This window comes from Notolabrus celidotus, chromosome 12 (assembly GCF_009762535.1).
Source record: "Notolabrus celidotus isolate fNotCel1 chromosome 12, fNotCel1.pri, whole genome shotgun sequence".
Lineage (NCBI taxonomy): Eukaryota > Metazoa > Chordata > Actinopteri > Labriformes > Labridae > Notolabrus > Notolabrus celidotus.
The window spans coordinates 13,738,968-13,763,589 of record NC_048283.1 but is presented as its reverse complement, the minus strand read 5'-3'; the positions used below and the strand labels follow the sequence as shown (position 1 = coordinate 13,763,589).

The 24,622-nt window shown below is 39.7% G+C and overlaps 3 protein-coding genes across 4 annotated transcripts; 2 read left to right on the top strand and 1 right to left on the bottom strand.

The window, feature by feature from the left end:
- Positions 1 to 47: 47 nt before the first annotated feature.
- On the bottom strand, positions 48 to 24,066 carry LOC117822504. Of its 2 annotated transcripts, XM_034697282.1 has the most exons (10): positions 23,732 to 24,066; positions 6,325 to 6,489; positions 3,428 to 3,718; positions 3,197 to 3,317; positions 2,801 to 3,021; positions 2,395 to 2,655; positions 1,958 to 2,275; positions 1,595 to 1,852; positions 1,368 to 1,489; positions 48 to 990 (listed from the first exon to the last, which is right to left on the bottom strand). In XM_034697282.1, exons 3-10 carry the CDS (start codon positions 3,474 to 3,476, stop codon positions 895 to 897), a joined length of 1,446 nt encoding a protein of 481 aa, XP_034553173.1. In that variant the 5' UTR covers positions 3,477 to 3,718; positions 6,325 to 6,489; positions 23,732 to 24,066; the 3' UTR covers positions 48 to 894. The 2 variants fall into 2 exon arrangements, with proteins under 2 accessions (XP_034553173.1, XP_034553174.1); XM_034697283.1 differs by lacking the exon at positions 6,325 to 6,489.
- Positions 10,165 to 15,907, top strand: mrpl51 (mitochondrial ribosomal protein L51). The gene is made up of 4 exons (XM_034697341.1): positions 10,165 to 10,350; positions 10,539 to 10,658; positions 12,773 to 12,880; positions 15,296 to 15,907. Exons 2-4 carry the CDS (start codon positions 10,568 to 10,570, stop codon positions 15,490 to 15,492), a joined length of 396 nt encoding a protein of 131 aa, XP_034553232.1. The 5' UTR covers positions 10,165 to 10,350; positions 10,539 to 10,567; the 3' UTR covers positions 15,493 to 15,907.
- zgc:92912 (uncharacterized protein LOC436805 homolog) lies at positions 16,851 to 22,400 on the top strand. Its single transcript, XM_034697343.1, has 6 exons — positions 16,851 to 17,677; positions 17,798 to 17,884; positions 18,843 to 18,984; positions 19,303 to 19,461; positions 19,903 to 19,954; positions 20,503 to 22,400. Coding segments are annotated over exons 2-6 (372 nt in total). The 5' UTR covers positions 16,851 to 17,677; positions 17,798 to 17,882; the 3' UTR covers positions 20,520 to 22,400.
- Positions 24,067 to 24,622: the final 556 nt, after the last annotated feature.

The following is a 24,622-nucleotide window of genomic DNA, read 5'->3' as shown; positions in this document are numbered from 1 at the left end:
AGATATATTTCTTTTAAATGTGCTTTATTTTTATTAAGATACTGCGGAATATTTGAAAAGAAATCACATTTCAGATAACTGCATAATACACAACATTCCTTTTTTTCAATCAATATATTTATTAAGGGTTTTTTTTTTTACACATTTTAGAGACAAAACAACAAATTGATGTGTTCCTCACAACCAAAGCACCCACCAACATTAAACATGAAAACAAACTTCTTCTTTGACCAAAAGCCATCTTTTATGCAAATATGTATATAAAATAAAATAACATGAAAGGGTAGTACACAGTCAAAAAATAAAGATATAATATTATCTGCACAAGCTTCAGTCAATATGTATTGAGGTTTCTATCAGAGCAAACCATAGGAGAAAACTCATTCCTTCACCTCATCATCTGACGGCTCAATAATTTTCACGAAGGCAGTAAAGGGTCCCCATATTTTTTCAAAGGAAGGGTTACAAGCCTTTGTCTTACCCAGTATGATATACTTGGTCTGTTAATATTTTTCCAAAACATTGCGATGGATTTTTTGGCGTGCAACAGACACAGATCTATCATTATCTGGTCATTTTTAGTAAACTTAGGATTATTTGGGTAAAGTCCTAAAATAAAAAGCCTGGGATCCATCGGAATATCTTTTAAAACAATTTTTTCTATCGTCTTTTTAATCTTTTCCCAGAACATTTTAATCTTAGTACACTGCCAAACACAATGAAACAATGTCCCAACATTTCAAATTCAACAACAGGACTGCTACAACGTCTGCTCTGAAAACACTATTTACAAAATTGTGCAAACAAAAGTCTCCCAAAACACTTCAGGTGTGAAAAGTCAGGTCCCTCTTCATGAAAGCTTCTTTTCTGTGATGCCTCTGCTTCACTGTGTCTCTACTCTTTTCCTTGGCTCCTTCCTCTCTCCTCCCGCTCATTGGAAGCCGTATGAATGATCGTCTCCAGCGCAGGGTACTGAAAGATCCTTCTCCTCTGTGGGGGAAAAAAATACAATGATCAGCACTCAGTCTGCTTTGAGATCTAATCTTATGAACACACTATGCATTTAAATCAACAAGGAATTCAAATTTTGCTTAGTTTTTAATCACTGTTTTCTACATAATGAAATTATCTATCTTCGATGGAACAAAACTAATACAAAGAATGTTGATGAATTTAAAGTAGCTGATTTTTAAACAATATTGATAATTTACTTTATTTCAAGATTTTGTACTTCTATAAAGAATGTTTTAAGAAATGTATAAAGTTGAATAATCCCATCCAAATTTCCAGTTAGACTGAAACAAAGTTGAAGCAGATTTCTTGAATGAAAATTATCTTCACATATTATTTGAAGAACAGATCTTTACCCTTTGATGGTTCTTGTACATCTGAGCCAAAATCAGCAGCAGAACAAGCAGCAGTATGCTGAGACCAACAATGGCAGCCATGTTTTGTGTGGGATTTGATGATTTTTCTCCAGTCAGGCCACCTTAGGGGGAAAATTACGGAAAAAAGTCAGAAAAAGACAACACATTTCATTTTTAGCACATCATCACATAATAATAATAAAAAAAGAACTGACTCCAGCACTTACTCATCTGATGAAGGTGGTATGTCACATTTCCCAAGATGCCCTCTTTCCCGTAGAAACGGCACACCCATTCACGGTGGTTCTCCTCAGACTCTGTGTTTATGGTCAGGCTCTTGCCTTTCTGTATGGACTCAACTGACTGAGTGTCGTTGAGATCATACTCCACACGAACCCATTCATAGTCTGTGACTTCGCTTGTGTCCGTCAGTTGGCAGGTCAGAGTCAGCGAGCGTTTTTTCTTTGACACACCGCTGCTTTCAACTGAAAGTGCAACAAGACAATACAATGTATCACTGATGGAACAAAAAACAAGCATTTTGAATAGTTTTAATTCATTCAGCCTAAACAGAATCAATGGAAGCTTACTTTTGGCAACGACAAGCTGCATATTTCGAGTCAACCGTTGTCCTTGGATGGTGGCAGAGCATCTATACCGTCCTTCATCTTCGAACTTGACCTCTTTTAAACTGGCAGATATTTCCCAGGGGGTCTGGGAGGATGGTGAGGATGGAGAAAAAGAAGTGGGAAGGCGACCAGGAACGGGATTGAACAGAGATCCAGGTTTCAGTTTCTCCCACACCGGACTGGACGGGATCGAACCAGAGGACAACACACAGGGGAGGCTGACTGCAGATCCTACAGCAGAGTACAGCTTGGTGCTGTCTTTGGGTGGTTTGATGATTCCTGTCAGAGAAAGAGGGGAAAAGAAGAGTTTAAGTGCATCAGCCGGTAGGAAAACAATTAACTGAACACTTAAATGTCTGAAAAAATCTCAGTTTTCTCTGGTTCAGAAACATTCATACCCTTCATAGCCAGAGTTGCAGAAGCTTTTCCATGTTTGCCTTTGTATGCCACGACACAGGTCCAGTTTCCAGATACTCTTGAAGTTGCCTCTTCCCTCACAACCTTGTTAGACAGTCCTCTGTCTGTGGTCGTTTCAGTCCGAGGCACGAATGGGCTGTTGTTCAAAGTCCATTGCACATTGGCTCCGTAAGGCCATGGAGTTACAGTGCAGGTGATTGAAACACTTTGACCTTCGATGGCAGCCGGTGGAGAGATAGTCACTGTAAAGGAGAGCACAGTAAAGATTATTGACACATATTTTGAAATCTTCTGATACAGAAACACATGTTTTGGTCTGCTTTGGTGTATGTAGGTAAGGGTTTTACATTTAGGGAAGTCATTACAGGATGTTTTTCAGTGTCTCACCCTTGATGATTCTGAGCCTGACCACATTTTCAGTGACCTCGTTTCCATGTTGGATCCTGCAGGAGTAGATTCCACCATCCTCCTCCCTCACATTGTTGATTTGCAGGCTGTAGTCCCCTCTTTCAAACTGGTAGTGTGGGCATTGTACACGATGGGCTCCTCTCTGATTCCAGCTAGAGCCCCAGTACTGCAGACCGCTCTGTTGCTTTCTCCAAACAGTGCTGTGGACAGATATCACAAACAACAGTGTCATCGGCATATAGACACAAGTTTTTACTTGGAACTTTAACAGGGAAGGATGAAGTTGAAGGAAACTTGGTTGCTTTTGGACGACATATAAAGCAAAGGGGGAAAGAGGCAATGAAAAGCAGGGACAGCAGGCAAAACCGGTCTTACCCTTTGTTGCCTTTGCTCCAGACGATGTTGTAGGAGATGGTGGATGAGGAGCTGCATTTACAGGGAAGCACAGCCTGAGAGCCTGCTTCAGCAAGCACCTCAGTTATCTGACAATGAGCCCCTGTGGAGACAGAAAAAAACACTTTATAAAGAAAATGTGCATATTTAAATTTAACCTACCAAATATTAAAATACATATTATTGCAAAAAGATTAAAACATTTTTTTTTACCTTTCATAAAACTGATAACCATCCCAAGGACTAAAACCTTCAACAGCATCTTTCTGTTTCTTTTTAAATTTTAAATAAAATTGTAGTTGTATCTCTGTGTGAACTTCTCTGTTTTCCACTCTCTAAATTCTGTCTCTCTTCACTTGATGTGTTCTTTCAGGTTGATTTGGTTTTTATATGAGCCTGTGGGTGCTAATGGGGGCGGAGAGTGTAAGGTAGTTCCTTCCCTTGATCATGTGACTTCAGCTACAAGCCTGGCTTTGATGCGGTCTGTCGCTGTCATCTTGGAAACTGTAAGAGAAAGATGTAAACAGGGGGACCCACTTCCTCCCACGGATTCTCTCTCCCTCATGCTGTTTCTTTCTTTGAATCAAACACATGTCTACAAGTTCAGAAGATTTGTCAGCCTGGGAGCCAAAGCATGCACAACATACTTGAGCCGTACCATTTAAAGAAGTTATTCTGTATTTGAACTTTAAAATAAATATACATCTCTAAAGATGCTTCTATGCACAGAGTTGCACAGTTGGCCACATTAAAATGATTTTCCACTCCCCTACATTGAATGCCATTGGTTTACAAATGATTGTACACAAATAAGTTTACCAGATAATTCAGGATCTTTCAAGGAAGCTCTCCTTGTTGATTTGAAACCGAAATGGCAAAACTATCCCGTCACTCCCTCGTCACTGCCAGTCACTTACGTTAGCAAACCTCTGGTTAACTCACAGCTCTCAGCACAATCATCATACTCAGCAGTGTGGGGAGAATGAGCCAATTTAATATGGTGTCTTGTTCTGATAAATTATCATGAAAGTGAATCATCCCTTCCGTTCTCACTTCTGTGTTTCCTTTTCGTCAACTCTCAAGCCATTGCAACAGAAACAGGCCTACATTGCCAGTCAATTATTTAGTCCCATGATCCCATCAAAAGTGTCAACCAAATGCCCTGTGGTTAAATGTAAACAATAAAGAGAGGATTATTTTTGATGATGTGGAAATAATACTGAAATACATGACCAAAAAAAAAAAAAGTGTATTGTTTTAAACTCTTACTGTAAAGTGCGTATATTTTTGCAGTTTATTGATAAAGAGAACTGGACACAATAGCTGCAGCAAAGCAAATCAACACTGGCCTAGAAATGTTTAAGATTAGCACCAGAACATACCTATGTGTTCGTTATTATACGTTCAGAATAATACTGTGACTGAGTGGCACCGTCATTGACTGCGGGCAATGACGCCTGTGTTTTTTTCACTTGAAGTGAGTTGTGGTGAAAAGAACCTTGCAACAATTACAAACCACCTACATTGGGGAAAATACGTTTTTGATACACCGCAGATTTTGCAAGTTTTCCCGCTTACAAAGAATAGAGAGGTTCGTGATTTCTATCGTAGGTACACTTTAACTGTGAGAGACAGAATCTAAAAAGAAAATCCAGAAAATCACATTGTATGATTTTTAGATAATTATTTGCACTTTATTGCATGAAATAAGTATTTGATACAATAGAAAAATATAACTTAATATTTGATACAGAGGTCAGACGTTTCCTGTAGTTCTTGACCAGGTGTGCACACACTGCAGCAGGGATTTTGGCCTGCTCCTCCATACAGATCATCTCTCATCCCAGCCTTGTGCAGGTCTACAATTTTGTCCCTGGTGTCCTCAGACAGCACTTTGGTCTTGCCCATGGTGGAGTGGTTGGAGTCTGATTGATTGAGTGTGTGGCAGGTGTCTTTTATACAGGTTACAAGTTCTAAAAGGTGCAATGAGGTAATGAGGTAATGAAGGGAGAATAGGAGGGCTTCTTAAAGACAAACTAACAGGTCTGTGAGAGCTGGAATTTTTGCTGGTTCGTAGGTGATCAAATACTTATTTCACACATTAAAATGCAAATTAATTATTAAAAAAAATCATACAATGTGATTTTCTGGATTTTCTTTTTAGATTCTGTCTCTCACAGTTAAAGTGTACCTCTGATAAAAATAACAGACCTCTCTGTTTTTTGTAAGTGGGAAAACTTGCTAAATCGGTGCTGTATCAAAATACTTATTTTCCCCACTTTACCTACCTACCTATCTATCTATCTATCTATCTATCTATCTATCTATCTATCTATCTATCTATCTATCTATCTATCTATCTATCTATCTATCTATCTATCTATCTATCTATCTATCAAACACACATTTATCTCAGACTTTGTTTTGAAGCTCAGTGTAGGTGTCACTCAGTGAAGAGGTCTTTCCTTGGGCTGATGTTTAGTCACCTCCACTGTATCTGAATATGAGGTGAAAATAGTATGAAGGAAAAGCCCCCTCACATGGAGACTATTCAAATTTGAGCCTGGGGGAATGCAGATGATCCATCTAGCAAGCTATCGTATATAATAAGTGGTGATAATAGCGACATTTCAGGAGCAGGGCCACATCTCAACCGTACCGCTTCCGTTTTCCCATAGATTCAAATCTGACCATTTCCTCCTTTCTCGCTCTCGTTTCCACATCCCTCCCTCCCTTCCCTTGCTTCCTCTCCTCCTCTCCTTCATATCCATAGGGCCCTGAGGGGGTTCGTCGTGCCCAGGTGCTACGGCGGATCCCCTACGAAGCTTCCCCAAAGCGACTACGGGTTCAAAAATTGATCAATACTATAATCAATAAACTATCTTTCAAATCTCATTCTGTTGTTGGTGTGGTCCTTGCTAGTGAATGTTGTAATAAAGTAATAATTAGGGGTAAATAGATGGTATTCATATGGAGTTTTTCTTCTGACCAATCAGGGCACTTTTGCATTACATGTCACATTCACACCAAATTCAGTCATAGATACACACGTACATAGAAACATTCACGCATACAAACATGTGTTGTCACAGATTAATGGATGAGCCTACCCCTGAGAATGTGTAGGCGAAACCGAAGAGATGTTTTTCTTCCTTTGTGGAGACATTTTCTCTTGTAACAGCCACGTGACTGCTGCTGGGGAAGTGATACTGTATGTCTTACATCCTTTTATGTCATCCACACACAACTTACTCCTCACACCTTCCTCTGGCAGCCTGTAAAGTAAAATCAGTGTCACACTTTGTTTTGAAGTTCAGTTTTGGGGGAACAAATGTGTCACTCAGTGAGGTGGTCTTTCCTCAAGCTGATGTTCAGTCACCTCCACTGTATCTGAATATGAGGTGAATAAAGGAAAATGCCCCTCATGTGGAAAGTAATCAAATTTGAACATGAGAGATTGAAGATGACTATGCTGATAAGAATGGGTTTGGAAAATAGTCGAATCAGACTACTTCTGTAGAAGTAGGGTATAATCAGAAGTGGTTTGTCCCTGTTTCAAGCTCTCATTGTATCTTGATGCAGACAATTTTTCTGCATGAATGCACAAAAGGCGATAAAACTCATTCATATTAAGGCTTCAGACTTTGTGACTTATTGTAAAACCAGCTGCGGTTTGATTTCAATAACTGTTATGATTATCTCATATCATTAAGTCTATATGTGTAGGTGATGAAATATAATGTTCCACTGAGTTTTACTGGCAGAGGAAGCAAAGCACAGATAAAAAAAATGCAGCACTGAATGCAATGTTGTCAAGTCAGCATTTTGTTCGGTGCTGAGGTCGAGAGCTACATGGAAACGTGATGGTATTTATAAGAAAGCAAAATGCATTGTAATTGTTTATTTTGGAAATCATAGCATTGGAAAACATGGGTTATATTTTGCTAACTCTTCAATAACTGCTCTTCAGAACATATTGATTTGAGCTTAATCATTTGCACTGTGCATGTTTGTTTGTTTTTACAGATGTAAAAAGAACTGTAAAATAGCTACATTTTCAGTAAATCCATTTCTCTTTACTGCACAGGCTATTGTAGTGTGGTTATCTTAAAATTGAGTGGAATCTTATATTTTAAATTATTCATCTTGAGTATATTTCCACAGCTTCAGTGACGTATTTCTAGCAATAATGAAAATAAGACAAAGATCAGTATTGGTGCACTTGTTTCTTTGAAAATAAAATCTTCCGTCTGGCTTCTACAACAGTAAGACTGAAAGTATCAGTTTGTGGTGTACTGCGTGTGTGAGTGTGTGTGTGTGAAAGATAGATGGATAGAGATAGACAGACACACACACACACAGATAGAGAGAGAGAGAGAGAGAGAGAGACAGACAGACAGACAGACAGACAGACAGACAGACAGATAGACAGACAAACAGAGCAAGTGAGATAGAGAGCGAGAGAGACAGACAGGGAGAGAGAGAGAGAGAGACAGACAGACAGACAGACAGACAGACAGACAGACAGACAGACAGACAGACAGACAGAGCAAGTGAGACAGAGAGTGAGAGAGACAGACAGGGAGAGAGAGAGAGAGACTGACAGACAGACAGACAGAGAAAAAGACTAATATCAGTTTATAAACCTGCAAGTCTGCAGGGTATGAATAAAACAATAACACATACACGTTATAAAAATGTTACATCTTCCAATTAGTTAAAGTTAGGCTCAAGTGTGTACTTAATGTATCCCAGAGTTTCTCCTCCCAATAATGTGTAGTTTTGTAGTTTTGTAGTTTCACCATTCTAGTGGCAAACATGGTGGCACTATTGTGTTTAAGGTTGAATGAAGAGACCTGGCTTTGTCAAGTCAGCTAGAGTTTTTAGGACACACTTCGCTGAAGCATACGGAAGAGGACTCTACGGCTCGCACTGCCTTAGGAAAGCAGAACACATCCTCAGGGATCCAACTCATCCTGGACATGCACTTTTTTAGCTGCTACCCTCCAGCAGACGTTTTAGGACATTAAAAGTAAAAACAAACAGACTAAAAAACAATTTTTTGTGCAAGAGCCATTACTGCTCTCAACACTGTTTGAGCATGGGCATTTTTTTAGTGACTTTGTGCAATATAGTCAAGTGCAATACACAAGTGCATATTAACATAAACTGTGCAAAAAATAAGGCTGGGAAAAATCCACTCTCAAGTGTGAACTTTGCTGCTCCTTGATTGATTTGTATGTTGTGTGTGTATGACAGTGTTTTTTTATTCCTATATTTATTACTTTTATACCTTGATTGTTTTTGTCTCTGTTAATGGCACCTAATGATGACTGAACCTTTCAATTTCGTTTTACTTGTTGCAATGACAATAAAGGCATTCTATTATATTATATTATATTATATTATATTATATTATATTATATTATATTATATTATAGTGTATATATATATATATATATATCAGGTGAGGACATTGAGATATGCTGTATGGATAATCGTTCATTAATGCGTATAGAATATGTAATATATGTAACATGTGGTTGATATGTATGTGATGAATATAATATATAATGAATATGGTGTGTGATTAATGTATATTTTTCCGACGACTCCTCCATCGTTGGACGCATCAGTGAAGATGACGAGGAGGAGTACAGAGGACTGATAGAGAGCTTCATCGTGTGGTGCGACAGCAATCACCTGAAGCTCAACATCAGTAAGACTAAGGAGCTGGTGGTGAACTACCGGAGGAACAGGAGGCCCCCAGCCCCAGTCCTCATCCAGGGGGAGGAAGTGGAGAGGCTGGACTCATACAAGTACCTTGGGGTCCAAATAAACAATAAACTTGACTGGTCCACCAACACTGATGCCATCTACAGGAAGGGACAGAGCAGACTGTTCTTCCTGAGGAGACTCAGGTTCTTCAGTGTCTGCAGCAGGCTTCTGAAGACCTTCTACCAGTCTGTGGTGGCCAGTGCTCTCTTCTTTGCTGTGGCGTGCTGGGGTGGAGGTATCAAGACGGGTGAGGCCAGCAAGCTCAACAAGCTGGTAAAGAAGGCCCGCTCTGTGGTTGGCCTAGAACTGGACAGTCTGGAGTCAGTGGCTGAGAGGAGTTTGATGGACAAACTGCGAGCCATCCTGGACAACCCCTCTCACCCTCTCCATGATGAGCTGTGGCTGATGGGGAGCTCATTCAGTCAGCGCATCATTCCACCACGGTGCAAGACTGAACGTTTCAGGCGCTCCTTTGTGCCCACCGCCATCAGACTGTTGAACAGTAACGGAGGCCACAGACTGCACCACGCTGACCACTGACCCTTAATGCTTAATTTGTCATTACCAACCATAATCACACCATGTCAACCTGTCACTACTGAAACATTTTTAATACTGGCTGTAATGACTTCTATTCAATCTAAATTCCCCCCCCCCCCCCCCCCCCCCCCCCCCCCCGCCGGGGATCAATAAAGTAATATCTCATCTTATCTTATCTTATCTTATCTTATCTTATCTTATGTGGTGAGTGTAGTGTGTTGTGGATGTATATGTAATGTATGTGTATGAATTTATTTGCTTTGGCAATAACATGGTTTTGTTCATGCCAATAAAGCAAAATTGAATTGAATTGATATAATAATTGATTATTCTTACATTAATTATTTTAATTCATTAATTCTGAGATTAAAGCCAGAGTTCTGAGGTTAAAGAATTCTGACATTTTTTTCTCATAATAATAATAATTTTAAAAAATTTGACCTTAATTTCATTTTTTTTTTAAGTGGCCCTTATCCTCTTCCGTAGAAGCAGTCTGTCGGATTAAAAATAACCACCTCTCCACTCTTCGATAGATGTTGTCCTTTGGCTGCTCTACCTCCCTCTGCTGGTTAGAGAAAGGCTCTGAAAGGTGCAAAATCTTCGACCCGTTGTTGATGCGTGCGCCACCGATAATACGGTACAACCGCGGTGCATTGTGGGACACAGAGTAAGATGGAAGCGGCCACCACGAGCATGTCGAAGCCTCAATAACAAACCCTTGTCTTTATATACCTCCGCATGAGACAATTATACATGTTTTGTTGGTGTCATAAAAACAGCTTCCACTAGAACACGATCCCTACTGGACACAGAAACTGGTAATGTTTATAAAAAGACAGTAAATGTACTTAATGTGCTAACAGAGGCTAAAGCTAAGGGTCAATGCAGATATGACAAGCTAGCACTGTGTGTGTTAAGGATACTCGACCAGTCAACTCATTGAAAGCAGAGACATTTGTCGTCGAATGACTGTTTTACCTGATTGAGTTCTTTGTGAATTTGTTAGGTGTTGTGCTGCTGTAGAAAACTTCAAAGATGTTTGGACTAGGAGGGCTTCTGAGAGCTGGAACGTCCTTCTGTCAGTCTGCTGGGGCTGTACTCCAAACAACCAGGACCATTTCTACTGGTAGGTGCTGTTGCTGGTTTTAATGTGCAGCCAGAACCAGAGATGACCTTTTCTTTGTACTATTGAAAGAACACTGTCATTGAATTGACTCTGCACAACCTAGCATAGGTAAAATCATACAGAACTTAATTCAAGACCCATTTTGACCATATTGGTATCTGCCTTTTTACAAAAATCCGACGGCTGAGAGAGATCAATTTAAAACTAGGATATTTTGGCTCTAAATCCACTAAATCATTATTTGTTTAAGTTTTCATTTGACTTTATAAGACATGCCGCTGAGCCTTGGAGCTCACTGCACTTTGTGTTAGACTTTTAAATCAAAGATGTGTATTGTCTAGAAAACCTTTAAAGCTGCTGTGAGGAACTTTTGATTTATATCAATTTTGGTGCCCCATTGTGGTCAAAGTGATACCTCTTATCTCTTGTTCTGTACATGCAAAAGTAGTGTTTTCAACAAAAACCTCACCCTGCTGTCTTTTAACAGCCAGGTGTATCACTCAATGTGATTATTTGCCATGAAAACAGCCAACAAAGGAGGTTTCTAAAGTCAAATGTCAATCATGTGGTCTGACACCTACCCCCACTGAGTGGTATAAGGCATTAAAAATGACAACAGAGAAGGTATCAGTGTTGTTGTTTATGGTTTTGTTTGCTTTTTGAAGGTCATGAAGAGGCATCAGTGTTGGTTTCAGTCTGTTTCTCAGCTGGTGAAAAACTCCTCATAGTGCCTTTAACATGTTGCAAATCTGAAAAGCTGTTTAATAAACATATGCTTGCATTTAGACAAAGATAAGTGTTGGAGTTTGTATTATTCAAAATTTTGATGCCAATATTTCCCCTTTTACTGCAAATGAATATTCGGCCTCCTTGACTACTAATAATCAGTATCGGCCCTGAAAAAAACTTATCGGTCTATTCTACTTTGGATCTTATATAAATTGTTTGAGAAATATAGCTTTAGAAAAAAAAGTGTTCTTGTGGCACAACTTGCAGGGTAAGTTGTGTCTTTGGAGAGAATACACTGGGGTAAATTGTGCCATTTAGTATTGAAGTAAAACAGATTCTTTTAAAATCACAAACGGTAATGCTATTTAAAAGTAAGACACATTTAATATAAAATGACTTTATTTAAAGATTTTACAACATCAAAGCCCACTTTTCTATAACAAGGCCTAGAGCACCACATGAGCACATGTTGAGAACCAAATCAGCTGCAATTCTCAAAACCTCTCTGATCCAGCTGACAGGGATATAAATGTTATTTCTTTGTGCATACTCAAAAGTCAGTTCACTGCATTTCATGGCACTTATACCACGAAACACTGCTTTAAATGTGCCTTTAAATGCTCTGCTAGCTTTTTCTGGATGGATTTTGTTCTAATATTAAGAATGTCACATTTAGTGATCATATCTAAGAATACAATGTACAATTACAATAAAATAATATGTAGTAAATAAATGACAGTTGGTGAGTAACCCAGGCCCTTTGGCACAAATCACCCCAAGGCCACTATTTTGAAAAAAATGCATCATCCAGCTGTTTAGAGCTAGCATCATGCTAACTGTATAGACTCATAGTGTAGCTTACTAAAGCCCTAAAACATTTGTGAACTGTTTTAAAATGTGTAAATAATTGTTCAAACACAGCAATCAAAACACATTGATCAAATAATTTTTACTTTGGAAGGCAAAAAAAACCTTTTTCTGTAACTTTAATGTGCTTATCTCTCAAGCCATGTATCTCCCTTCTCTGCAGGAAGAGTGAAATGAATGCCTCTTCAAAAATATGTAGTCACATGACCAATTTCTTCTATGGTTTTCTAGATAACAGGGGTGGCACTACTTTCCCTCTGGCACAAATCACCCCACTCTCCCCTACTAATCTTCAGTTTATGTAACAGCATTGGACCTCACTGCTAAAATGTGGAGCCTAACAAGTCAATATTTGCTATTTTGCATGATGAATGACTTGAACAATCAATCCCTTAAATCCTAAAAACATTTGTGATTTATTTTATGGAGATCAACTTATCAGTTAATGTCATCAATGCAGCCATATATGTGTTTCATGAGCAAAAAGATATTTTAATTAAATAATGTGCTTTCTTTAGGTACATGCTGCCAGATCAGGATGCATGCCATCCCTGAGCCAAAGAAGGTGGACAGGTGGACTGAAAAGCGGAGCATGTTTGGAGTATATGATAACATAGACATCTTAGGTAAGTGTCTCAAACAAGCTTAGAGGTGAATCTGATCTTTACAGGGGGAAAAAAAAACATAACAGCCTGGTACAAAAAATGGGTGTAGTCTGAATAGCTCATTTCTCGATCGTCCGACATTTTTTCAGAACGCGGCACTTTCATTACGAGAGGCACAGCTGACTTGACTGAAAGGCGGGAACACTGTAGCTGTTGGCTAGGAGGCTCAAAGCCCGCCTCTTTACCTCATTCTAGCTTGACAGCAGTTAGGTTGAGTTCAGCATTTCCAATATGGCTCCCACCAATGATTTGATTCAAAACAGCGCTCAGGAACAGATGGATGACGTCACGGATACTACGTCCATTATTTATACAGTCTATGGTCTTAAGCCGGTTAAGACTATTCCGGGAATTTGCACCTGCTCTTTTAAGCTTGAGTGTCAGAATGAAGATGGTTTTTGGTTACATCACTCAGCTTTTTATTTCTCAGTTACAATGTGCAACTATGAATTCAAGTGTGTCTCTTTTTAATAGTGGAGTAGGTCTCGTACCAAGTCAGTTCTTCCTGGGCTCCTAACATACCTCTTTTCCACCAACGTGAACCAGGTTGTACTTCTCAGCTACAATGTGCAACTATGAATTCAAGTGTGTCTCCTTTTAATAGTGGAGCAGGTCCCGTACCAAGTCAGTTCTTCCGGTGCTCCTAACATACCTCTTTTCGACCAACGTGAACCGGGTTGTATTTCTGGGCTGGTGCTCTGGCTGGTTAGGAGCTGGTTGAACTTGCGAACCAACACGGCGCCCGTTTCTTTTTCTGCCCGCTTGAGCCCATGGAAGAGGCACGTCATGACGTCAGATTTACCTGACCGCTTTTCCCATCAGCACCAGCGCAAACTTTCCCTCACAATAACAACGATGGCGGACAACGGCAGCTTGTCTCCTCGGCCGACCACTGCTTTGCCTTGGACTCCATTAGTCTCTTTAGGCGTTTTTCCACCGCAGGAACCTTACCCCAGAACGAGGGACTTTACCCCTGAACTACGTGCGTTTCGACCGGAGCAACCAGGTTCTAAATTTAGTTCAGGGGTCGATGATCTCCCCCCTGAAAAGCCCCTGCTTGGGGGGTAGTACTTTTCAAAGGTCCTGGGACTTTCGGTTGAACGAAACAGTGTTTGTGGAGTTTACACAGTTGTTGAAACAGTTCTTGGGAATGCATACTAGTTTAGTTTTTTATTAAGATTAAAAAAATATTATTTAAAATACATTTTTTTCTCCATACGTCACTAACCTGATTTGCACAATCTACCCGGGACTTCAGCCCGCGGTCGAAAGGCAGACAACAATGTAGGCACAGGAACCTTTTAGTTCAGGGTAAAGTAGTTCTGGGGGCTAAAAGACCCTGAACTCTTGGTCGAAATGCACCTTTTTATTGTTTCGCTGCAGGACAATGGCGGAAACAAGTTTGGTTTGTGTTTTTGATCATGGCAGCCCCGCCCCTCGCCGCTGACGTAAGCGGTTCGTGGTTCTCGACCAGCAAAGAGTTGGAGCAGCTCTTGAACTGGTTTCCCCAGCCGGGAGCCAGTTCACTCACAGGCGAAACACGAAAACCCGGCTCTCAATTGAGTGTCGGCTCTGAACCGGCCCTGAAACTGCCTCGGTTGAAAAGGGGTAACAGTTGCCTACAGACAATAATGGCTATCTGTGTAACTCGGGAGAAAGTGTAATGTTAGTCAGAGCTAGCATTTCTTTCTAAGTGTATATGTTTTTTCTTCACAGTTATGACTATCCAACTGCATAATAAAAGAAAGATTTATGGACCTTTCTCTATGTATCAAAACTGAAATATCTACGAGCCACCGAGAGATTAAGGTTTCAAATTGACCGGCCCCCTTAAGAGTAAAACACTAATTTGTATCCTAAATCCACAAGCCAAATCAATATTTTCTCAGGATACAACATTGAAAACAGTCAAATCCCATCAAAACAGTGTCAGTGGATAAAGATGTTAAATATTCGATGGTATTTTAGTTCTTGCACTAGTAATGGATCAGAACTCTGAAATGTCTGACAGATAAGTTCAGACACCAGTTGATGAAGTAGAAGCATAACCCAGAGTCCTGTGTTCAGTAATGAGTTCAGTAGTTAGAATCATTGTTTCCACCAAGTAGTTGATCTGCCAGGTATGGATCAGATATTGTGAATATAGATTTTGTATGTTCTCTAACTGCAGAATAGGAACTCATGAGTTGTTTGAAGAGAGAAATGATCCTTAATAATGGTTGAATAAATCCAGAACACTATTTCTCAGATGAATCCCTGCTTGGTTTTCACTTCATACCAGTCCCCAACCTTTCACAACCTGTACTTTCTCCACACCTCCTCACGTTCTCAACACAAACACAGCAAGAACCTGATGTCCTCACTCTCTGTCTACAGGGGACTTTAAGGCTCACCCCAAAGACCTCATCATTGCTCCCAGCTGGCTGAAGGCTTTCAAAGGCAATGAACTGCAGCGTCTGATTAGAAAGAAGAAGATGGTGGGAGACAGAATGATGACCTTGGACAGACACAACTTGGAGAAGAGGATTCGCTTCCTTTACAGACACTTCAACCGCTACGGCAAACACCGCTAAAGTAGAAGACAGTGCTGGGAAATACTTTGAATGAGCCTGTAAGGACTGCTCAAGTCGTACTGAGTGATTTGTCAAAGTGCTGTTTATTACCACATTTTCTAATTTATCTTACTCAGATATCTATAAATCCATACTTTACTTTCTGTATTTCTGTTTGTTGATTTGTTTTAATATCTGATTCACTTCTAATTTTCTTGAAAAGCTCAAAATATATCGTATAAAAGCCTAAAAAACTATTGTAAAGATGAACTGAGTGATGTTTTATCCCTTCTAACAAACTCTCATAGCTCTGAGACAGCCTGTGCTCTGTTGTATTAGATGCTATGATAGTCTTTTTCAAAAGACGTCAGAGATAAGAACTCTTACAAAGTCCAAAGAACTATTCAAACAATAAATAAATGTTGAGTTTGCTTAATTGTGGTACATGTATTAATTGAAGTGATTAGTCTAGAATATTCACAGTAAGTCAATTTTTGAAGCATTAATATGTCCATTTATAATCTTGAAATCAATTAGAACATGCAACTTGGAAACATCTACGCCTTTGTGAAAGCAGAAACAACAGCCTTCACTCTCCTTCATAGGAAGACCTCCACTATTACTTTGGACCCTAGTTTTAGTGATCTGCACACAATCAACCATGAGTGCATCAGTGAGGTCCTTATTACTTATTTATTTTACCAGGTAAGTCAATTGAGAACCAATTCTTATTCACAATAACGCCCTGATGCTCTTATGTCTGAATAGAAGCTTTTCCAGAGGTTTCTGGATGTGGTTGAGGTGTGAGTTTTATTCAAGCTTGTCAGGCTCCTAAGTTCAATGCTTGAAAAGCCATTTTATTAAAAGTTGCTGTGTTTACAGGGAACTGTCATGGTGACGGATCTTTCTTATACTGTGTATGAAGGAATGGTGCCTGATTCCTGCCTTTACATGGGCCCTTAGAATAATCTGAGAATTCATGACATGAAACAAAACGAAAGAAAGGGAGGAGGGGGCGTATTTTTTTATTCTGAATATTGACATGATGAATAAAAAATGTAAGATAAACCTTTTTTGAGGCAGACGCTTTATTTCTTTTAAAACAAGCTGGAAGACATCGATATGACCAACCAACCTGTGAGAAGCACGTTTTTGACTGAATAAATGCTTGGATCACAAAAAGGTTGGAACCTAGGTCAAGTATGTCAGTGTGCAGCATAAAGATAAAAATCTCCATGTGAACAACAGTGTTCATAGTGAATCAATATTGATTTATTTCTCCCAACAACATTATATTTTTTCTCTGCTTCATCTCCTTCAGTTTTGTCCTGAAGCTTTTTCCTTCCATGGTTGATTTCATCCTCTCATGAGCACGCACTGAAACTTACAATAAAACATATAAATGCAGAGGGGGGTGTCAGGCTCTAGAATAGGACTCTATTTAGAATTAAACGAGCCTTGCAATGGGACACTGTATCAGGAGGAGGAGGTGTGTATACCGGGAGAATCCCAGGCAGGCTGTCCGGGAGGAAACAGTCGAGTCAACAATCCGTACAGCATCCACTGTACCGCAGTGTCTTCCTGCCGCCCTATCCGACACAGAGAGCTGCAGTACTGCAAAGTGCGAGGAGAGAGAGGGAGAGAAAGAGAGAGGAGGGGAGGAGGGGTACCGCACTGTCGTTACGAGTCCAAGTGGAGGAGGCAGGAGGAGAGACGCATTATTGCAGTAGCCTACAGAGCCACAGCACTTTGCACAAAGACGCACCACCGGAGAGAAAGAGAGGAGGGGGTGACAGAAATCAAAAAAGAGAGAGAGAGACAGACAGCTGGTTTCTCATGACTGGACTTTTTTTTTCTTAACCCCACCTTTATTTTGAAATTGCACGCATTTACCAGAAGCTTTTTTTAGGAGAAGCGACTAAAAAAAAAGCAGCCAAGCAGCGCTGCGTTCCTGGAGCATCTCTCTTGAAGGAGCAGGAATCTAAACATCCGTGGATCCCCCCATTGGATTGGATTATAATTCTTAAGTTATTTTTTCTTCTCTTCGCTCTGCTTCACTTCCTGTTATCCGGTGAATTATCACCGACTCGTTTACGTGCATCGGTATTGCGGTACTTTGCTGACGACTTGCAGTAGCCTATAAATGCCTAGCTGAGAGATTGGCTCCACTGCGCCAAGACCGCCGCATCTGATTACAGCGAGCAAGGTACTTTTATCACTTTTCTCCCTGAGAATTTGGACTTCTATTTGGAAAAGTGCCGACAAAATCCCATCTTTTTCTCTCCCATCTTTCTGTTTTTTACTTCTTCTCTTTATCGTACTCCAGACCCTCCCTCTCCTGCCTCACAGCGCGTCACCCCTCCTCCTCCTCCGCTGCTGCCCGTGAGTCACTTCAAACAGCTGCATAGAAGATGTAAGTATTAATGCGGCTTTTCTACCGTGCTTTTTCGCTGTAACAAAATGAAAAATATCTTCTGAAATGCTCTGCATAACTTTGAATCCAACCTGCTTTTATTCACTGTGTATTTTCCCTGTGCTAGGGTTCTGAAACTGAGCTGATTTCTTTCAGCTTGGTGGATTTGTGCTGACGCAAGTGAAATTTTCCGTCAAGCATCACTAAATAATGTATTCAGAGGTTGACTACTGCCTCTCCACAGCATTACATAGAGTTAACACAGTTACATCGTTAAATATAGCTATTAGGTGGTTTTGCACTACTTGTTAAAAATACAACTACTTAAAAAAATATTAGTTTATTACATTTTATGTTTGGTCAGATTTTGACGTCAACTGCTTAATGTTATAGAACATTGATGTCATGTGATGGATGCTTCAGACATGTTTTTCATGCAGTCACAGTGAACTGTCCTCCAGCTGCTCCCCTTAGGAGCCTGTTTGCTCAGTTTGCAGCCTCCTGTACTCATTCCTCTTCCCCCTCCTGGATTAACCCTTTGTCTCTTTATCTGCACATCACTTCATAGCCTTACTTTATTTCTGTCCCAACTTCTCCCTCTGATTAACCCCACCCCCATCTCCTCTCCCATTGTTCATCCAGCATTCTTTCCTGAATATAACTTGTACTGTTAAAGCCTCACGTCTCTGGCCTAGATTCTCTTTCATCCCTTTGCATTTTTTTAAATCTTATTGACCCCCTTTTTTCAACACCACCTGCTCTTTTTTCCCCCCTCTCTTCTTCCCCCTTTACCTCACCCTACATTTCCACTCCCCCCTGCATAGACAAGCAGTTTTCCTCTTTGGTTTTGTGGTGACTTTCCCCTTTTCTTTAACTGTTACTCATCTTTGCCTGCATCCAATATCAGATGAGAAAGTCTCATTCACAATCAAGTCCTCCTCCTCGTGCTTCATCTTAGGTCTGCCCCCGATGCTGCAGCCGGAGCCCCTGGTGCTCCAGGAGCCCCCGGTGCAGATGGAGCCCCTGGCGGCGCACCTCCAGGCCCACCTAATACCTCAAGCAACCGCAGGCTACAGCAGACACAGGCCCAAGTTGAAGAGGTGAGCTAAAACAAAGCTTGAGTTTGATGTTACTATCATACTTAATCATGAAGTAGAAATGGACAGTGGAGACAATCTAGCATGTACAAATGTTTTGTAGTGTCCATGTCCTATTGTATTCTATTTTTAAATGTCTAATGTGCTCTGCTGCAGTTTGCTAATGCATCAAAGTACTTATTTACTCTAATCTTTGATATGTATCTTCAGAAAGCAAGTCTCTCCCCTGAGTTGCTTTGCTTTAACACTGCTTTTTCTTCCTCTCTTTCTCCCATCCCCACCTCTGCCAAATGCTCTCTCATCCTCACCACTGTGTTCTAGGTGGTGGATATCATGCGGGTGAACGTGGACAAGGTTTTGGAAAGGGACCAGAAGCTCTCAGAGCTGGATGACAGAGCGGATGCTCTCCAAGCTGGAGCCTCCCAGTTTGAAAGCTGCGCAGCCAAGCTAAAGAACAAGTACTGGTGGAAGAACTGCAAGGTGGGCACATTAGTGAGGCTCCATTAGGCAGATTGTTGTTACTGAAAGATACTGTCAATGCAGTCTGAGTCTAAATAAAGAATACCCTCATTAACATGTGCAGAGTAGTAAATCAAGAATCCTCAGCTCTTTTATTTTACAGTGTACGACACAGTTCATGCTGTGGTGCGCTGAGGCGAACACACTGCACACGAGTCTGTTAATGAGCTGCTGTGGAAGTGAACAGATGCTTTAGAGAGCGTTGTTGTAGGGATTTCCCGACAGACTCTGCAATACTCAGGACACTATTGCATAACTGAAGCACAAAATATGCAAATAATCCAATGTATCTTAACTGTTTAGATGTGCTCATTTTCAATTCAACACACAGTTACAGCTCATATTAAATACTTTTACACGACTACATCACAATTTATTGAATGTTACTTTTGTTTTTTTCAGATGATGATCATGATGGGCATCATTGGAGTCATTGTGGTTGGAATCATATTCTGTAAGTAGATAGTGTAATTTGAATGCTAATTCAAATATTGATTGGTAGACAGATGGGTCAATATAAAGGGCTATTCTGAAATGGATGCTGTTGTTTTAAAAGCAGATGCTTATTTAAGGATATCTTTGTCTTTTCTAGCTGAAGCAGAGAATTGCTTTGTTAATATAAATAGAAAAGTATCCTTATATATTATATATATTGGCACCAGTCTGCCTTAAGTATCAAAGTGTTGTTGTTGTTATCAGACACATCTTTTAACTTTGCTAGACAAAGCTGCAGGCATAACTCAGCCCCACCACAGTGTATGTATTTCTGCTTGAGCAACCTTGTGTCCAGCCTGTGTATTTCTGCTGATGGTCAATAATTCATGACTCATTACAGTAAATTATTGATATCAAAAACCAGTTGTACCAGATTTTTTGCTAAAAACAAACCTTTTAACACTACATAGTAGCAGAGCTCAGCTGACATGACTTGTTTTCCTTGAAGTGATGTATTATCAGATCCATTAGACTAACGGCGCCCTCTCCCTCTCTCCTTCATTGCAGTGTACTTCTTCTACTGAGCTCAGCCCATCAATACAGATGGATATGGACTTAGGAACGATATGAGAGGGGGAGAGAAAAAAAAAGAAATCTAAACGCCCCCCTTTATCCTTCCTCCCTTCACACAGTCTTCCATCAAACCATCCTGCACTTAAACATGACAGTAGTGTCTCTAGGTGTCTCTGCTCTCTTTGTCCCTCCCTTCTCGTCGCTTTCTTCCGCCGTTTTGGTCTCACTCCCTCTCTCCTGTCTCTGCACCTCATGTATTACTGAAGGACGCAGTAGGCCGGGTGAAAGAGGGAGAAAGAGATGGAAGGAGGGAGAGAGAAAATTCTTGTGACACAGGAACACACAGGGCTGAATAAAGCTATAGGGGGAAATGTACAATGTACAGATGGTGAATGTGTGCAGCGGGAAAAAAAACAAGAGTTGGCAGTCCTTTTTACCCCAGATACGCCAAAGCTTGTCCATGTTACCTGTTTTGAGAGTCCTACATTTGTAAATTGATACTTACATCCCTAACTAACACTCCTCCTGCCACAACTGCTAGCATCTTTGCTAATTACTAACAAAAATTCATGTTAGATTAAGATTATGGACATTTTGTTGTGTGTGCGTGTGTGTATGTGTGTGTATTTGTGGTTGAATCATCATTGCTAAAGGCTTTTATTAAGTTAAGCGGACCATCTTTCATTGTAGCCTCTTTGATTTTTCCTGCCAGACTCTCCTTTTGTTAGTCGTTTTCAGTAAAATGAGAGACACAATATCAAACTTGGAAAGAAACAGTGTGAGACTTTAAGGGAAGAAAATGGCATTTCAGGGCAAGGTAGTTCAGAGTATAGCAACATTTTATTCCTGTAAAAATTTTGAAAAACAAAATCCTTGACTGATACGAATTCTTGATAAAGTAGTAGTATAACTATGCTTTATTTTGGCATAGTATCATGCACAGTAAGACAAGCAGGCACCAACAGACAATCTAGTGTATTCACGAGGAAGAGAGAAAGGTCTGATGTTAACAGAATCACAGCCATAGACAGATGAATGTGGAGCGTCACATTTTCAACAGGTTTAAACGCCAACTTGTTTAAAAAGTTGTGCAGACTAAGCATTTCTTTGTTTGTTGTTTAAGTTGACTTGATCTAAAAAGAAAGGAACAGGAGATGGACATGGTTAAAGAAACCCAGAGCCTCCCTTACATCAAAACAGACTTGCCCGTCACCTGCAGTCATGTAAACGGCCAAAATGAGGTGTTTGTTTCTAACTTGCATGGCAAACGGTGTCCATAGTTTTGCCTCTTTGTGTGACCTGTGTATCTGCCATTTCTGAATCTAACTGCCGATTGTACATTTTTTTTGTTAGTGGTCTAAAGGGCCTGTGTATAATGTCTTTCTGATCTAATGATTTCTGCTTATGCAATGCAATGATGCTCAAGAGTTTGCCAAATTTTGTTGAATTTACTTGCTTTTGAGAGAAAATAATATTCAGAGACTGCGAACAACTGCTACTATAGTGAACTGTTAAAACAATGTAGTATTGTATGGATAGAACAATAGTTACATCTGTCAGATTATGCTCCTGAAAAAGTGTTTATAAATTCTTTCAGAGTTTTGGGGAAGGTGTTGTACTCAAAGATTTTCTTCTCTTAGAATTGACTATGAGTTGTTAAAATTAAGAAAGCAACCTTAAATGCAAAAAGGCATTGATGCATAATTGTAGCAGTTAGCCATAATTACCTGATGATACTGTGCAACATCATCAGGTAATTAGCAGACATACTGAGATATGAGATCGTGTTTTGTGATTTACAACCTGAAAATGCATAGAGAGATGCAACTGGATTTGCGAAAACAAATGCATGCTTAACACTTTTGCTGATGCAAATAAACAAATCACCAACCGAACTGAGTACTGACCTTTATTACAGATTATCTCAACACATCAAGTCAATTTAGACCACTTAAAAAAATTATGTTTCCACAATATAATCCACTTCAAGTCATGTCAGCTTTATGACAGCTTTTATAAACTCCAGTTAAAATCACTTAAACATGAAATACTTTCATCAATGCTGCTGAATCATTTTCAAAGGAAGATTTTAAAAAAGTGTATCAGTATCAATGCCCCGTAGAAACCAAGCAGGAAAGTACCAAATGTACACAATTAAGACAGAAAATGTCTAAAAAAAAAGACTCGTTGATCACTGAACAACCACAGCTCCTGTTTTTTTCTCCACATTCAGATACTTTGAAGTTGGGAAATGCAATCTACTCAATGGTAATCAAATGAATGAATACCCGGTGTATGAGCTAAAACATTTAATAATTTATTGAAAAAGAATCTCTTCTTTTCAATAATGTTTGAAGCTGATTAATGACGGGCAGGTAAGTGGGATTTAAGAGCGAAAGAAGCTTCAAAATAAAAATATTCACAAACAAACAGCTGAAACCATTTCACAGTAAAAAATAAAACGATAACAAATATAGTGCAATCTTCTTTTTCCCACTTTAGACTGATAAATGGAATGAAACTTTTAAAGCATTCACAAGTGGGTTTAAAAACAATTCAAGGCCTACATTACGTAATTCACTGTAATCCATATATTTTATATTTTACTGCTAACTCTGATTATCCTTACTGTACGAGACGAGTATTTCCTTATGCAGGGGATGTGTATGATTGACGTCAAGTCACCGAACCTTGAGTCCAAGTCAAGTCTGAGTCACCAGAGAAGAATTCGAGTTGAGTCCCTATTATATCCGAGTCTTATTATTAATTTTATTTAAAGAAGCTCCACCCTGAATACAAGGAGGGCGGCTGTTTTACTCCAAACTATTCCCTGTATGAACCTGGACTGACTGTCTGGACCTGGACTGACTGTGTGGGACCTTCTGGTTTTGCAGAAAATACGTTCATTTTTATTAACATTAGATTCCAACGAAATCCTGTCTGTGTCTGAAAGTTTAAATTATCAATGTAGTTTTAGCGCTGTGTGTCGTGCGTAAATGCGCACCGCTCCTTCTTTATGAGGGGACGCACTCATCCATTCAGCTGCAGTGGGATCACTGCAGCTGACGGATAAACTCAACAATACCTGCAGCGTCACTGCAATTAATCAGAATTTCAACCACATATCTTGGACCTAATGTTTGAATCGCTGTAGTTGCTAACATTAGCTTGCTAACACAGTAAGGTAATCAACAGTCTCCGGTAACTTCAGCATCTCACTTACTTCTCCGGGTGCATCCTGGACAGATGACTGTTAAAGTCCGAGCTTGTCTCTGTCTTCTCTTCGATGGTTATTTTACATATCCAACATGTTGCTCTGCTCTTGTTTGAAACTACTGTGGAATATTTGAAAGCAAAATTGATTCGTAGAGTCTCTTTATCCTGGCAGTGACTTTTGCTGAACAAAACAGCACGTGAACGCGCATACAAGCGAGCACACGTGCCAGCCCTTACTCTAGACCAGTGGTGTCCAATCTTTTTTCAAAGAGGGCCACATTTGATATTGTCAGAATACCTCAGGGCCAGTGGCTCCTAATGAGACTTAGGAATCATAAAAGTCACATATGAAATATCTATTTAATATATATATATATATTTTTTTTTCTCAATAAATCAGTAACTACGTAGTCCTCAGTTCTCCACAAGCCACGTAAACATTAGCAAACTTTATCTTCTTTTGGAGGAAAATCTTTTTCATTCGAATCCGGCAATGTGGGAAAAATATTGTCTCATTATTTTTCTTGGAAGGAACAGGTTCTGGATTTCAAAACACTTCTTTTTCATGTTGTTTTTAAGACTTTTCTGACCAGCTGACACATTTTAAGAACTAAATAATTATTTTCCTGCGCTCTTAACATTTGTTATGCACCAAATTTTGCCTTTTCTGCACAATTTCATAATTTTGATCTTGTCTTGTGTTCTCTTTTGTGTCTTGTGTTCTCTTTTGTGTCTTCTGAACTTTTAGTGTTCATCAAGAACATTTTCACATCATGGTAAAAACATTAATTTGAAAACCTGTCAACTTTAAGAGTTCTTATGTTTCTTCTTTATTGCCGTCTTGCACAATTCCCAGTGTTTTGGCTTTTATACAAGTAGTCCATATGAAGCTTTTTGA